Source organism: Brassica rapa, chromosome A06 (genome assembly GCF_000309985.2).
Source record: "Brassica rapa cultivar Chiifu-401-42 chromosome A06, CAAS_Brap_v3.01, whole genome shotgun sequence".
Taxonomy (NCBI): domain Eukaryota; kingdom Viridiplantae; phylum Streptophyta; class Magnoliopsida; order Brassicales; family Brassicaceae; genus Brassica; species Brassica rapa.
In genome coordinates, this window is record NC_024800.2 from 13,721,346 (window position 1) to 13,735,331 (window position 13,986).

At 33.0% G+C, this 13,986-nt stretch overlaps 2 protein-coding genes across 2 annotated transcripts; one reads left to right on the forward strand and one right to left on the reverse strand.

The window, feature by feature from the left end:
* The first annotated feature begins 287 nt into the window (after positions 1-287).
* LOC117126086 lies at positions 288-1,764 on the forward strand. Its single transcript, XM_033273475.1, has 3 exons — positions 288-763; positions 1,121-1,664; positions 1,759-1,764. Exons 1-3 carry the CDS (start codon positions 288-290, stop codon positions 1,762-1,764), a joined length of 1,026 nt encoding a protein of 341 aa, XP_033129366.1.
* Positions 1,765-11,465: 9,701 nt separating this feature from the next.
* On the reverse strand, positions 11,466-13,276 carry LOC103848025 (auxin-responsive protein SAUR71). The gene is made up of 3 exons (XM_009125015.3): positions 13,122-13,276; positions 11,928-12,419; positions 11,466-11,655 (listed from the first exon to the last, which is right to left on the reverse strand). Exons 2-3 carry the CDS (start codon positions 12,376-12,378, stop codon positions 11,627-11,629), a joined length of 480 nt encoding a protein of 159 aa, XP_009123263.1. The 5' UTR covers positions 12,379-12,419; positions 13,122-13,276; the 3' UTR covers positions 11,466-11,626.
* Positions 13,277-13,986: the final 710 nt, after the last annotated feature.

A 13,986-nucleotide genomic window follows, 5' to 3' on the forward strand; every position in this document is an offset into this window, starting at 1 on the left:
AATTATAAAACCAGAATAAAAAGTTAATTACATTGTCTTAGTTTATATATTTCGTGTTTCCATTAAAAAAAAAAACAAAAAAAAAAAGTGAATTCTTTTTCATTTGTTTTAATTTTCCAAAAAAAATAAAAAAAAAAATAAATAAAATAAAAACAAGGAGATACTAAGTTTCCATTTTTCTTTGTTCTTTCTTATTCTTCTTTCCTTTCTTTTGCTAAGCCACGACTTAATTCCTTTTTCTTCTGTTTGTGCAAGGCAAACTCTGAGAAAAGATAGGGAAGACGCCAATGGAGGATGATTACTCAGAAGAAGAGGCTGAAGAATACAACACGTCTGAGGTAGATTGGGGAGAAGAAGCTGACCAGGATTGTTGGGACGATGGAGATGACCACACTGAAGGTCATTGGTGCGCAGACTCTGTTCCAGAGTATGTCCCAAACGATGAACAAGAATACCCAGAGGTGGAACCAGAATCAATGGACCGGTATTCAACTTGCTATGGTCCCAAATCCCAACTCATCTATGAGGATAGTTCTGAAGGGAAATATTATTCTCAAGCGTGTCCTAGAAGAGAAAAGACCACCGTGGCTGCACCATCAAGATCTTATCATGGGAGTCTATCAAGACATGCTCACAGCAAGCCATGGAACTACAATGGAGATCAGTTTTATCAGAATCGCTTGGCTGCACCATCTATACATTTTTCTGGTCATAAGCAAGGACCAAGTACATATCTAAGGTGGGAGGACGACATGGAGCAATGGTTTATAGCTTGGAGAATTCCATAGAAGCTAAAGCTAACTTATGCGAAGGATACCTTAACCGGAGAGGCATACAATTGGTGGAGTCAGCTAGATGCTGATAGGATCTATTTCAATGATCCGGCTTTTACTTGGAAAGAGGTTAAGATGCTCATGTATAGTGAGTTTGTGAAGAAGGCAAAATACATTCAGAAGGTGTCCACAAGAAGATTAATAAAGCACCAAGTCTTGCAACCCACAGTTCAGAGAGAAGTTGTTTCCCAAAGACAAAGTTCAAGGCCAGTGCATCCACCTCAAGTCAAACGAAACCAAGGTGAGCACTCTAACCCTTTAAAACCATCTGAGGTTATTTGTTATAGGTGTCAAGGCAAGGGCCATCTAGCAAAGGAGTGTCCCACAAAACGAGTTGTGAAGTCAGTACTATCTGAAGCAAAAGAAACAAACTTGGAGGTAAGTGATTCCGATACTAGAATTGATGATTCCTTTTCTAGAATGGATAAACATATTGATGATCTTATCAACTTGATTAAAGCTAGATCTACTTCTGTTTCTAGTAATTCCATGACTGTCTTAACACACTTGTCTAGCGCCCAAAAGGTTGAAAGTATTTCAGGTACTAACATAGAAATCAAGGAACAAGAAACCAACCTTGCTGCGCAATCAAGTCCAACACTTGATAAGGTGATTTCTGAACATAAAGTGAATAATCTTACTTATCAAAACACTGGTATGATGCACTTGCACTCTGTCCAGAATGTTGATGAAGGTCTAGGTAATGAGGAGACACGTACAGAAGCTAAACCACAAGAGAATAATGAGCAATCTACCCTAGAGACCTCTACACCAGCTGATCATGCTTTAGAGGTAGTAAATACCAAAGCTGAATCAATGCAAGATAACCAGGTAAGTGAAGCTCTAAATCTTACTCAATATTATTTTTTTGAATCGTCCACTTCAAGTATGAAACACTTGCTCTTGCCCATAAGTGATGATTCAGATATAGGTACAATGGAGAAGCATCCAGAACCAAACTCACAACCTTACACCCAAGCAGTGGTCAATGGAGAAACCAATTGTGAAATAGGAGATTTCGAAAAGGAGACCACGATCCTTCCAAGGGAAATCATAGACCGACCATGGAAAGGGGGCATAGCTTCCCTACTGATCAAAGAAGAACCACCAGATGGACAATGCATCACAAAACCGTGCATATACCAAGGTAAGACCCTAGCCTCCCAAATTAGAATGAAACCTAACTTGCTCTATCTTGGTGCAGGTAAATTGGTTTTGAGGACAAAACCTTTTGAAGAGGGAGGGAATGATGAGGACCTAAAGTCAGTAGCTGGACCACCAACTCATGAGATCAACCATACAAGCTACATTGGAGCCAGCAGCGACATAGGTGCACTCAAAGAAGGATATCTTTGCAACCATAAGGAATTTAACCGTGAAACCAGTTTCTATAGATTCTCAACTCAACCAGAGCACGCAGCGAATTGGTTTCATACCAAAAAGAGTAATGGTTTAGGAGATATGCCAGTTACAAGTCAGACTATCTACACTGCATCCGAATTGGTTCTAATTAAGGAAAGTAATTCTTTGCTTAAGGAGTGTGCAACTCAAACTCACGTGTGGAAACCAGAAGATTATTCATTACATCTAAGAGCAGTGGAGAGTTTCTACCATGCACCAGCAGCCACATGATCAAGATGAATCCCTTATTTGTCAACTTACCTTACATGGATGCATTCACACTTGGAGTTATTAAAGACCAACGGCTCTTTCCCCTTCTGTTCAGGCACGACTTAGAGACTATCCAGACATCAAAGGAGATCCCACGGATGCATTTATTTCTGCCCAAATTCACAAGATACAAGGAGAGAAGACAACTTCCATACATGGACAGATTCTGCACCAACTAAGTCCAACGGCTAGTTTTTCACTTATTATTTCTTTCCAAGTTATTCTTTTAGGCATTTGTGTTCTTTTCTATTTAAACAGAGCTAAGTCTCATTTGTAAATCACCCTTGCACGAAATTAATAAAGTATTATTCAGTTTACAAAGTTTGTCTTTGTTTTGTTCAATTAGTCTTTAGGTGGATTCCTTTAGATTTCTTGTCCGTTTGCTTGTCTCCTTAGTTTGTGGATTCATTCTAGGATACAAGTGTAGGTCTCTGTCTTTGTGTGGATTCACATAGGCGCAGGCTTCTGGTCTTATCAAAGGGATATTTCCGCAACCCTTTGTGGCGACAATCGACCCATTCAAGCTTGACAACTCTTGTTGCCTTGTGATCTAGCCTTTGTTAGCTTAGGCTTGTATCACTTTGGATTTATAGAAACAAGCTCAATGCTGATGGTACCTTCAAGAAGCATTTGTTGCTAGAGGAAACGAGCAATTTGAAGGCGTCGACTATCTTGAGACTTACAGCCCAGTGGTTCGCTCTGCGACAGTATGCATTGTCCTTCATATTGCAACAGTCATGCAATGGAGCATCAGGCAAATGGACGTCAAAAACGCGTTTCTCCATGGCGATCTTGCTGAGACGGTCTACATGCGTCAGCCTGCTGGTTTCGTCGACAAAAGCAAGCCTGATCATGTCTGTTTGCTTCACAAGTCTTTGTATGGTCTCAAACAATCGCCTCTAGCTTGGTTTGAGTTCTCCAATCCGAAGTTCTTTCGCACTCTTGCAGGCAAGTTGCAGTATCTAACTCTTACCAGACCTGATATTCAGTTCGCAGTTAACTACGTGTGTCAGAAGATGCACTCTCCAATGGTTTCAGACTTCAATTTGCTGAAACGGATTCTTCGGTATGTTAAAGGAACCACTTCTATGGGCATTAGTATCATCAAGGAGACAGACTTTATGCTTCGTGCTTACAGCGACAGTGATTGGGGAGGTTGTTCAACAACTAAACAGTCCACTGGTGGCTACTGCACCTTTCTTGGTAGTAATCTAATCTCTTGGTCTTCCCAAAAGCAACCTACTGTCTCTCGAAGTTCCACAGAAGCTGAATATCGTTCTCTTTCTCTGAAACCGCGTGTGAGATAACTTGGCTTTGCATTCTTCTTCGTGAACTAGGTATTCCGCTTCCTGAGACACCTGAACTGTGTGGAGACAATCTATCTTCTGTTCATCTTACGGCAAATCCTGCTTACCACTAGAGATCCAAGCACTTCGCTCTGGATTATCACTTCGTTCGAGAGAGAGTAGCGCTTAAAGCCTTAGTGGTCAAGCATATTCTGGCGCATCAACAAATCGCCGACATCTTCACCAAATCTCTCCCCACTACAGCTTTCCAATCTCTTCGTTTCAAACTAGGTGTTGATGTTCCACCTACACCAAATTTGAGGGGGGATATTAGTGAACTTAGCTCTACACAAGCTCAAGTTCAAACAAGTTCAGTCTCTCCCTCCAAAGCGAGACTTACGCGTGAAGAAAAGGGCAAAGGTAAGATGTTTGAAGAAGACAAACCTTGTGCTAGCTTCCAATCAAAGAGTGACAGCATGGCTCCCAGAGATCAACGGTCACTAAGCGTTGGCTTTTCCAAAAGCAAGCTTCACGAGAAAACTGAGACTAAGGCCTGTACGGATGGAGCGTTTAGTGTAAAGCTGGCAAACGCATTCTCAGCTCTTGATGGCGCATCAGACACTGGATGAAGCCATCTGTCTCAACTTAGGGCTTTCACTTCTTTGTATAAATATGGTAGCTTTGTAAGAGAACAGCCTCCACTGAAATGAATAAATATTGAAACTTTATCTTCTTCATTTTGTGTGTGATATTGAGGTTTCTTATATTTTCTTTAACTATTAGCTTTTGTTTGTTTTTGAACTCTTAGCTGTGTGATTTTTTTACATACTCTAACCGATGTATCTTTTAAATTCTATTTGATGTGTTTGGTGTATATTTGTTTGTTGATATGAAATGTTTGTAGGTTAAGAATGAGTTGACATGCTCAGACAAAAATGAGAGATTGTTAGCTCAAGAAAATTGAGGCGCACAATGGAGACTACTTGTGAGAGAAGTAATTGTTGTTTCAAAAAGTTAATTTGGGTAATTAGAAATTGGTCAGTCGTGATTAACAATTTGTGTGTAGTAATTTAAATATAACTAGATTTTGACCCGTGCAACCGTACGGGTATTTGTTTTTACTTTTTTATACATAAATTATTGTTTTAGAACATAAGTGGTATATATTTTTAATGTTAATCATATACTTAAAATATTTATATAACTATTTCAAATACAATAATTTTATAATTTACATGTTATAAGGGGGAATTGCCACTAATACCACTTTTCTAATACCACTTTTCAACTTTACACTTTTCAACTTTACCATTAAAATTTTAATAGACAAAGTACCATTATACCCTTGATAATTAAACCTAAATTACTCTCTTTCTCCCTCAATTCTAAATCTGAGAGTTCCCAGATTGATTTTGAATTCGACGGTGATCAAATCCGACGATCCTGACGAGTTCTTCGGACGGTGCTGGCGAGTTCTCTGGTGGATTTGACGGTGCTGACGAATTCTCCGACGAAGCTGAAAAAGTCTACAAGCTCAGGCGAACAAGACGATCTCTCACTTTCTCCTCCATTGAGAAATAATGACGGTGGCGACGAGCGTTGATTCGCTTCTGGAGAAGCTCAAACAGGAGGAGCTTTACCTTCCACCACGTAGTTGAGAGTCCTTACATTCTCAGAGCTGCCAATTTCCTCCTCCAACTCGTGCTTCTCCTCCGTCTTCTTCCTTTGTCTCTGTAAGTTAACCATTTACGCTTTTCATGTTTGTATGCGTGGAAACATGAGCTTTGCATTTTGCTTGAGTGGCTAGGATCGGAAACCTAATAGGGAATGATTTGGGAAAAAAAAGTATTAATTTTATTGATTTGAGTTTAGTACTCGATGTACTGTATTGAGTTACGACGAAATCATTATCTTAGGGAAGATTACGATGTGATGTTCTCAGATTTATATTCTTAGTAATTAATTACAGAACAATGGAATATCTTTAGTGCTTAGATGAAATGAAAGAAGTATATTGAGACTACTTCTACTTTTGGCCACATTCTCTGACAATTTTGTTGCTTTTTAATAGGAATTAAACTTGGTTAGGTTGGCGTTGAATGCTCTGCAAGGTGTTCTTCTCTTATTAGCATACAGAAGCTCTCTTATGGATTATGCTCTGAGCCAGCTGATAGGACAACCCACCAAATTCTGAGCTTGTGGCATCGGTTATCAAGCACTGACGCCTTGGGACATATTCTTTGAAATATAGGCTGTTTTGGTTCTTTGGTCTTTCTTCTCCATAACTTCGTAGACTCATTTCATGAACTTTAAGTTGGAAGTTGAGGGACAGGGGGGAGCTGTAAAGTAGGTGAAAATGAAGAAGCCAATAACAAGAGCCACTATACTCTTGTTAATCAGGCTTTTGCTATTGATGTAAGAAAGGTTCTAGAAGGCTATATATCTGGTATGGATACATTATGTGCATCTGCAGAATTGAGGCGTTCATCTAACATTGTGGTTTTGTAAACCCTTTATAAATTTTTATAAACCATTATAAATTCAGAAACCCCAAGTATCTCTCAATGCTCAATCATCTCAATGCTCAATTATACCTTTTTATAAAGTCTTATAAAAGAAACTGTAAAATAATGATGTTCTTTAATAAGCAAAGAAATGATGGAAAGTTGGTTAATTTGGTGATTTATAAACTCTTATAAATAGATTTATAAACCTTGTAAATCAATTTATGAACACTTATAAATAAATGTAAAAACTCTTATAAATAGCTTATAAGTTCTTGTAAATAGTTTTATAAACCCTTATAAATAGTTTTATAAATATTTATATATGTTTTAAAAACTTTATAGATGGTTGATACAAGGTTTTATAAGCTCTTATAAAATTTATAAGTGATTTTATAATGGTAACCCGCTTGAGGTATTTATTACAATTTTTATATTTATAAGGCCTTATAAAAGAAACCGTAACACAATATATATATTTAGCCTTATGTTTTTATGTTTTCAGAGGGAAACACAATTTTCAAGAAGATTGGAGTTACAGAAAGAGAGAGAAGACACGTGTTTTTATATGTAATATATATGTTCTTGACACATATAAGAGAAACAAAACACGTGTCTTTTTGTAATATATATGTGTAACACGTGTTCTTATAAGTGATTCTAAGCTGTAAATCATTTGTACTTTACATTTACTCTAGTTTCTTTTTTTAAGAAAATTAGTAACGAGCATCTTCATGTATTTATATCACCGATTTTACTTTTTAAACTTTTTAAACTTATAATAGCTTTATGAATATTTTACTTCTAAATGTAAAGATTTATAAAATCTTATAAAAGATTTATAAACTCTTGAAAAAGATTTATTTTCTCTTACAAATTGTGCGATGAAGATTATTAAACTCTTATAAAAAATTTATAAACCCTTATATACAGATTTATAAGCTTCTATAAAATGTTATAAGACTTCATAAAATAATTACCTTTTGATATTCTACAAATTCTTATAAATGATTTATAGACCCTTATAAAAAGTTTCTATATATTCATATAAATGATTTTTAAGACTTTATAAATGAAATTACCTTTCTAAATATTTATAAATGATTTTATAAAACCTTATAAATATTTGGTATATTCTTATAAGTGATTTTATAAAGGTTTATAAATAATTTATAGGAATATATATAAACTATTGATAAAGGGTTATAAATGATTTCTGAATTTTCATAAATGATTTATAAACATTTATAAATTATTTATTATCTTTATAAAGCCTTATAAGGATTTTATTATGATGATATAATTTGATATGGTTTCTCTGTCTCTTCTTTATAAAACAATTATATTATTTCTCAGATTTTCTTAGCAAACAGAGGTACATCATTAACATCATCCACAATCAACTAAAGGATATATATATACTCGGTAAGATTCAATCATGATTCATGAGCCTTTCGTTTTCTTGCTCCTGAGCCTTCCACATCTCATTGGTTTCTACCGCTCTGTTTGTTGTATTATGGTCAAGAAACATGCAAGAGATTAGAGTAAATAATTAACATATTGAGCTACATTGAGTACTAGACAGACACGTAAGTCACAACATTGAACTGTTAAGAAACGCAGAATCCAAAACAAAACTTTCAGATTCTGCCAACTTTCTTATTGTGAATCGACCATTCACCAACAATTAAAATAATCCTCTTCCAAAAACATACAGATATTGCTTCAACGAACAAAAGAATATCACACACTATAGCAATGCAAAGGCTTATCCTTTTCAATCTTAACTTTTGTAAAACGAAAATAAGTAAAGGGTGGAAAGAAAAGCATTACATTGTTGAAATTCAAGGACAGTTGCTGTGAGAAACCTCGAGTTAGGTCGATGCCTTACATTAGGCTAATTCTCAAGATAATCTCGGACACCATCTTTTTCAGCTTGTCTCCTCAACTCTGCTGCTTCTCTGAACAGAACCGAAGCTATTCGATTTTCAGTTTCCAGATCCATCAGCAGAAGCAGGCTGTTAAAGTAACCAAACACTCAAAATCTAATATAGAAAGCCTGAAAATTTTCTGCCACGAAACTTGTGGAAAAGCTATGTGTATGTGAGAGAGAGAGCAAGTAAAAAAGTAAATGGAACAAAATCAACAACTGAGAAACAGAGGTTTCGCAATCAAGGAATCAGAGGAGATTAGTTCGCTAAAGAGAACATATTCTGCAATTTAAGACACAAGAAGAAACAAAAAAAATCTCAATGATTGTTCAATAAGATTTAAGAGAAAAACAAGAGTCAATGATGAAAATGGTGATTACCATTGTACATCGAAGCAAATGTGTGCTGGCAGGGTTGTGGCTCTCATATAAGCTTGAACACAGCTTCTGGGAACTGAACATATCAATTACATTACAAAATAACTTAGATTTACAAAGGGTTATAAAGGGTCTTAAGTTGTCAAAAACTCAATGTTTTCACAATCAAAACTGTTTATCTTAGATCGACCTGTACAGATTAGAAGTCTAAAGCAATCTTGTTTGATTTTTCGACTAGAGTAACCACAAAATCAAAATTTCGCAAAATTAATCGACACAAACAAAAAAAGGAGAAATTAGATGCATACCAGTTGAGAATCTTGTACAGAAGTAGGAGTCGACAGTGTGAACCGCAGAGAACCGGTGGAATGAGAGAGAGATGGTGGATCTCCGGTGAATCAGAGGCAGAGAGGAAGAAAAAATATCGCGAGAGAGAGTTGGTGGATCTCCGGTGAATCGGAGACAAAGAGGGAGAAAAAAAATCGCGAGAGAGAGAGGAAGAAAAGAAGAACGCAAGAGAGAGATAAGTTAGGGCTAATATGGTCTTTTGATCATTAATGAAAAGTGTATTTATGAAAATGTCTTCATACTAGTGGTATACTTGAAATGTGGTACCAAAGAAAGTGTAGAAGTAAAATTCCCCCATGTTATAATTAATTAATTATTTAAACCTTATGTATTTGCCACTTCTTATTATAAATTTATCTTATTGTATTTGCATTTAGTTATTAAGCAAATTAATATATTCATGAGAAAATATATTTAAAAAATATTTTGTATTTAATTTAGGCTAAATTCTGACCCGTATTTCAAAACTGGATTTCTTTTTACCAATATTTTTATGTTTATTCATTTTAGATAATTTATTATTGTATATATAAAAGTGTAAGATATGTTAATTTTTAGACATGTATTATATAGTTTGTTAATTTTAAAGGAGAAATTACATGTTTACCACTTTCATGGTACCACTTATCATTTTTACCACCACTAACGAGATATTTTCAAAAATATCTTCTTCATTAAATGGCAAAAGACTCTTATGTCATTGTAATTTATATATATAATAAATCATTATTTAAATAAAAAATTAAAAATTAAAAATTAAAAATTAAAAATATTAAAAAAATAAAGAAAAAGTAAAAAAAAAATTTATGTTTTCGAATTTTACTTTTTCAAATTCGAACTTTTTTATAATTTATTTTTTTGAAATTTTTTTCTTTATTTTTTTTGCAAATTTCTTTTTGAAAAACGAAAATATGTTTGAAACTATTTTTCAAAAAAAAAATTATATATTTTTAAAGTATTTATTTATATATTTATTAGAATCCTAAATTTCCCATTCCAAAAACTCTACCCCACCCCTCAACTCTAAACCCTAAGTATAGATTAGTTAACCCTCAGAGTATAATTATCTTTTACCTTTCATTAAAGTGAGGGTAAAAATGGTTAGTATAAACATGAAAAGTAGTACTATGAATGTGCTATATGTGGCAATTTCTCAATTTTAAATCGTTCTATCATCATATTATATTTTAAATAAATAGTTTATATTTATGAAAATAAAATTTATAAATTTATCAATTGAATATAATTTTATCATATTTATTTTAGTATAATAATTATATTTTAACATGATCATGACTATAAAAGTAGATAAAATAGGATGTAATTTATTTATTTTCATTTCTAAACGATAACTTAAAATACATTAAGTTATTGTTTAAATATTTTTACACAGATTTATTAGAATTTTTAAAATATAATATATAAATATATATTATATTTAAAATGAAAATATATTATGATTAAAGTAGTTACAAAGGTTTTATATTATTAACTTTAAAGAAATACATGTTAATTTTTATACATGTATTATATAGTTTGATAATGTTAACCCATCTTACCAACATATTAGATTTTATTTTGAACATAAAATATTTTATAATTACGAAAATAAAATATATAAATATATAAATTTAATACAATTTTATTATATTTAGCTCAATATAATAATTTTATTTAGCTCAATATAATAATTTTATTTTAATATGATTGATTATGATTATATAATAAAAAAATATTATAGATTTTTTTTATATAACTGAATATATTAATGTATAATAATATTTTAAACTAATTTCGAAATTAGTGAAAATATTTAAATATAATTTCAAAAATGAAGATCTTGTAAAAATCTTTTCAAACAGATTTGTTAGACTTTTAAAATAAATATATTTATATTTAAAATGAAAAGATATTAAAAGATATTATGATTAAAATATTTTAAAAATTCTATTTATTATTAGTCTGAATTAAAATGTATTATGAATTTCTATGAATAGGTCTATTAGGTCCATTTTTAAAAAAAAATCACACATGAATCAAGGTTGTGACTTCTGTTTTAATATATAAGATTTTTTTTTTCAGCTGCCCATTTAAATGATATAAATATGATTAAACAAATCTATTCAGAGTGTTAAAGTGATTTCTTTCTTTATTTATTGAAGAAAAAAGTCTTCTATCTTTGATTATTCATATTATCCACATTTTAGGTTTTTCATCTTGCAGGCTCAAGTCGTATCCCTTGCTCAAGAAGGGTGAAAGATGGGTATGAAGATATTTTTTTTGCATATTTCAAAGAATAAAGATATCTTTCATTCTACGACTCCAGCTTTTGGTTTTGCTTCAGTTTTTGCTTTTAAGCTATTCCTGTTAAGAAAATTTTCCTTATATTGGCAAAAAAGTTGGATATTTTTATCAACTGCATAGACCTTAAAACTAAGTGATACGAAGGGATAGAAGGGAAAAAACTGATTTGTTTAATGGAGTATAAGGCATTTTAACATATCGTATCCTACTCTTCATTTTTGAGAAAAAACAATGGAGAGTAGAATAATAAATTATCAGGAAAATACAAAGACTGATTTGACAATTACCAGTCCGATATGAGAGTCATTAGCACTAATACAAGTTGATTAGTTTTGAAGGATAAAAGGAAGAATTTTATATTATACTTGTTATTTACTCTTCCGTTTCCACTGTATCTCCAGCTGCAAAACAACCAACCAAGTAATCCTGTAAGACCTCTTCTACTCTCTCCAAAATAATTTGAGATTGAATTCAAGATTCATTCTCGTTCTGGGACCAACATGTGTTTTTTTTGTTGTTGTAAAAGTTCTAGCTAAAAATTAATGTTAGGCGGAGGCTAAATTGATTTTTTTTTTTTGTTGATATTTTGATTTTCAAAGACAGAATCTACATAGTAGTATAAGAAAGAAAGGTGTGGATATTTAAAAAAGGAGGAAGAAGAAGAGCTTATTACCTGAGGTGTCATCTTTAGGATGATTCTCAATGCAGTTAAGTAAGTACTTGAAAGTCTCGACCTCGCAAGGTATGGTTAAGGCGCCGCTATGATCAAATCCGTATTCTTCCTCAGCTTTCTCAAGCAAGACCTTGAACAGAGAATGGCTTAGAAAGTTTGTAGGAATTATAAATCTCCGGAGCTCGGGTCCAACATAGACCGCCAAATACCCTTCAGGGACATCAGAAGGTGGCTCAGGACTTTGGCTAGTTTCCTCATCCGAATCACATGTCTTCATATCCAATAGCCTCTGGTTGATAACAGGAGAAATGATGGCTGTGTGCTTTCTTGCTCCCAACTCGGTATCATCTGACTTTGAACCTATTGTGACACTTTGCCATTTTTGCAGAATCTCCTTTAGCCTCACAATCTGCTTGATCCCGGTTAACTTTCCTGCGTTGTTTTCATCCATTTTTCTCCTTGTTAAGGATATGTAAGATCTTCCGAGGAAAGCTGCAATTTAGAATCCCGCAAACCATTTTAAAAAGGGAAAGGAAAAGGAAAAGCATATTTCATCGTTTTGCTTCATATTGCATTGCTTAAGATCAACAAAGTCAATGTTTTCTAAATCAATCCGACTATAGGTTTGATAAAGCTTGAGTTTGTAAGGTTGTATAATTTTGGCACTTATAAGACACGGTGGTAAGATCAATCACTATTATAAATAACCTAGTAAAGTGCTATTTGTTTATAGGACAGATATGCTATTTGCAAATATCTCTCTATATGTCCATAGAATTAACGCAAGTTTCCAAAACAATGTAGGATTGATTTTCGAGAATAAATGCGTAAGATGTATCATGTTTACATAAACAAATTGTGCGTTATTCGATCTGATCTCAATAAACATGAACTCTGGATCACAAAGGCCCAAGAAAATTAGTACAAAATTTATTTGATCCTACATAAATTTGTAACCTTATATCAATCTCACAAAACATCAACCCTCCCTTATGTTTCCTTGTATATTTTTCTGTAGCCTTCCTAAAATTGCAGCATTCAACCATATATAAGCAGGGAATCAAAAGCACATCAATCGAATGGAAAAAAAAATCGAAATACATGAAGCAAAATCGTTAACAAGACCAATCAAAATAAATCACCGGTGATTCTCAATAACTATTCATGCTAGTTACATAAGAATGTACAGATTACCAGAAGAGGAAATGGAAATGAAGCACTCTTAGACACGAAGAGGAAACGCCATACAAATGGATTTAGCAGCTCTGGAAGATTTTATTCTTTTTCGATGACTTTTTTTGTTTAGTTTTAAGATGATAGCGAGAGAGATTTCAAGCAACGGATCTACGAAATTTACAATTTAATTTCTAATTTTTTTAAAAAAAAAATCTTATTTTAGATTTTATAATTTCACTGATTTTCTTTGCAAAACAAAGATCTTTCTTGGCCTTTCCGTTACTTTCGCCATTATATGTTTTTTTTTTCTATTTATATCATCATTAGTTCACTAACAATATCTTAAAAATTACAGGGTCTCTTTTTTTAAAAAACTATTCTATTATTTAGGAATATATATTGGAATAAAATAACCAACAAAAACTAAAAAAACAATGAAAAATATGAGACATCATACCTAAACCATATGTTGTACGATTCTTCTCTTTCAGAATATAGAAAATTTTGAAATCCGGAAATTTCGTTGAATCAATGCTACCTCACTTAACTCTGTGGAGAAACTCTTCAATGTTTTTGGATCATGATCATCAATATAATATCCTTGCTTTCTGCCACAAAAATGCTAGCAATTTGTGTGTTGAAACATGATCTCCTAGACCAAATTAACACCTCCACTTCTGAATACAAAGAAAACATACTATTTTCTTTGTTACATGATCCCTTTTTATTTCAGCAAAATTATTATGTTATTCTGTCATTGTATTTAGCCTAGATCTTATCTTCATTTCTCTCTCTCCTCGCAGGAGGCAAGCGAGTCAAAATGTTCTTTGTATCGCCACTTGCAAATTTGTTGGAGCCAGAAAAGTTTGCATTATAGTGTACT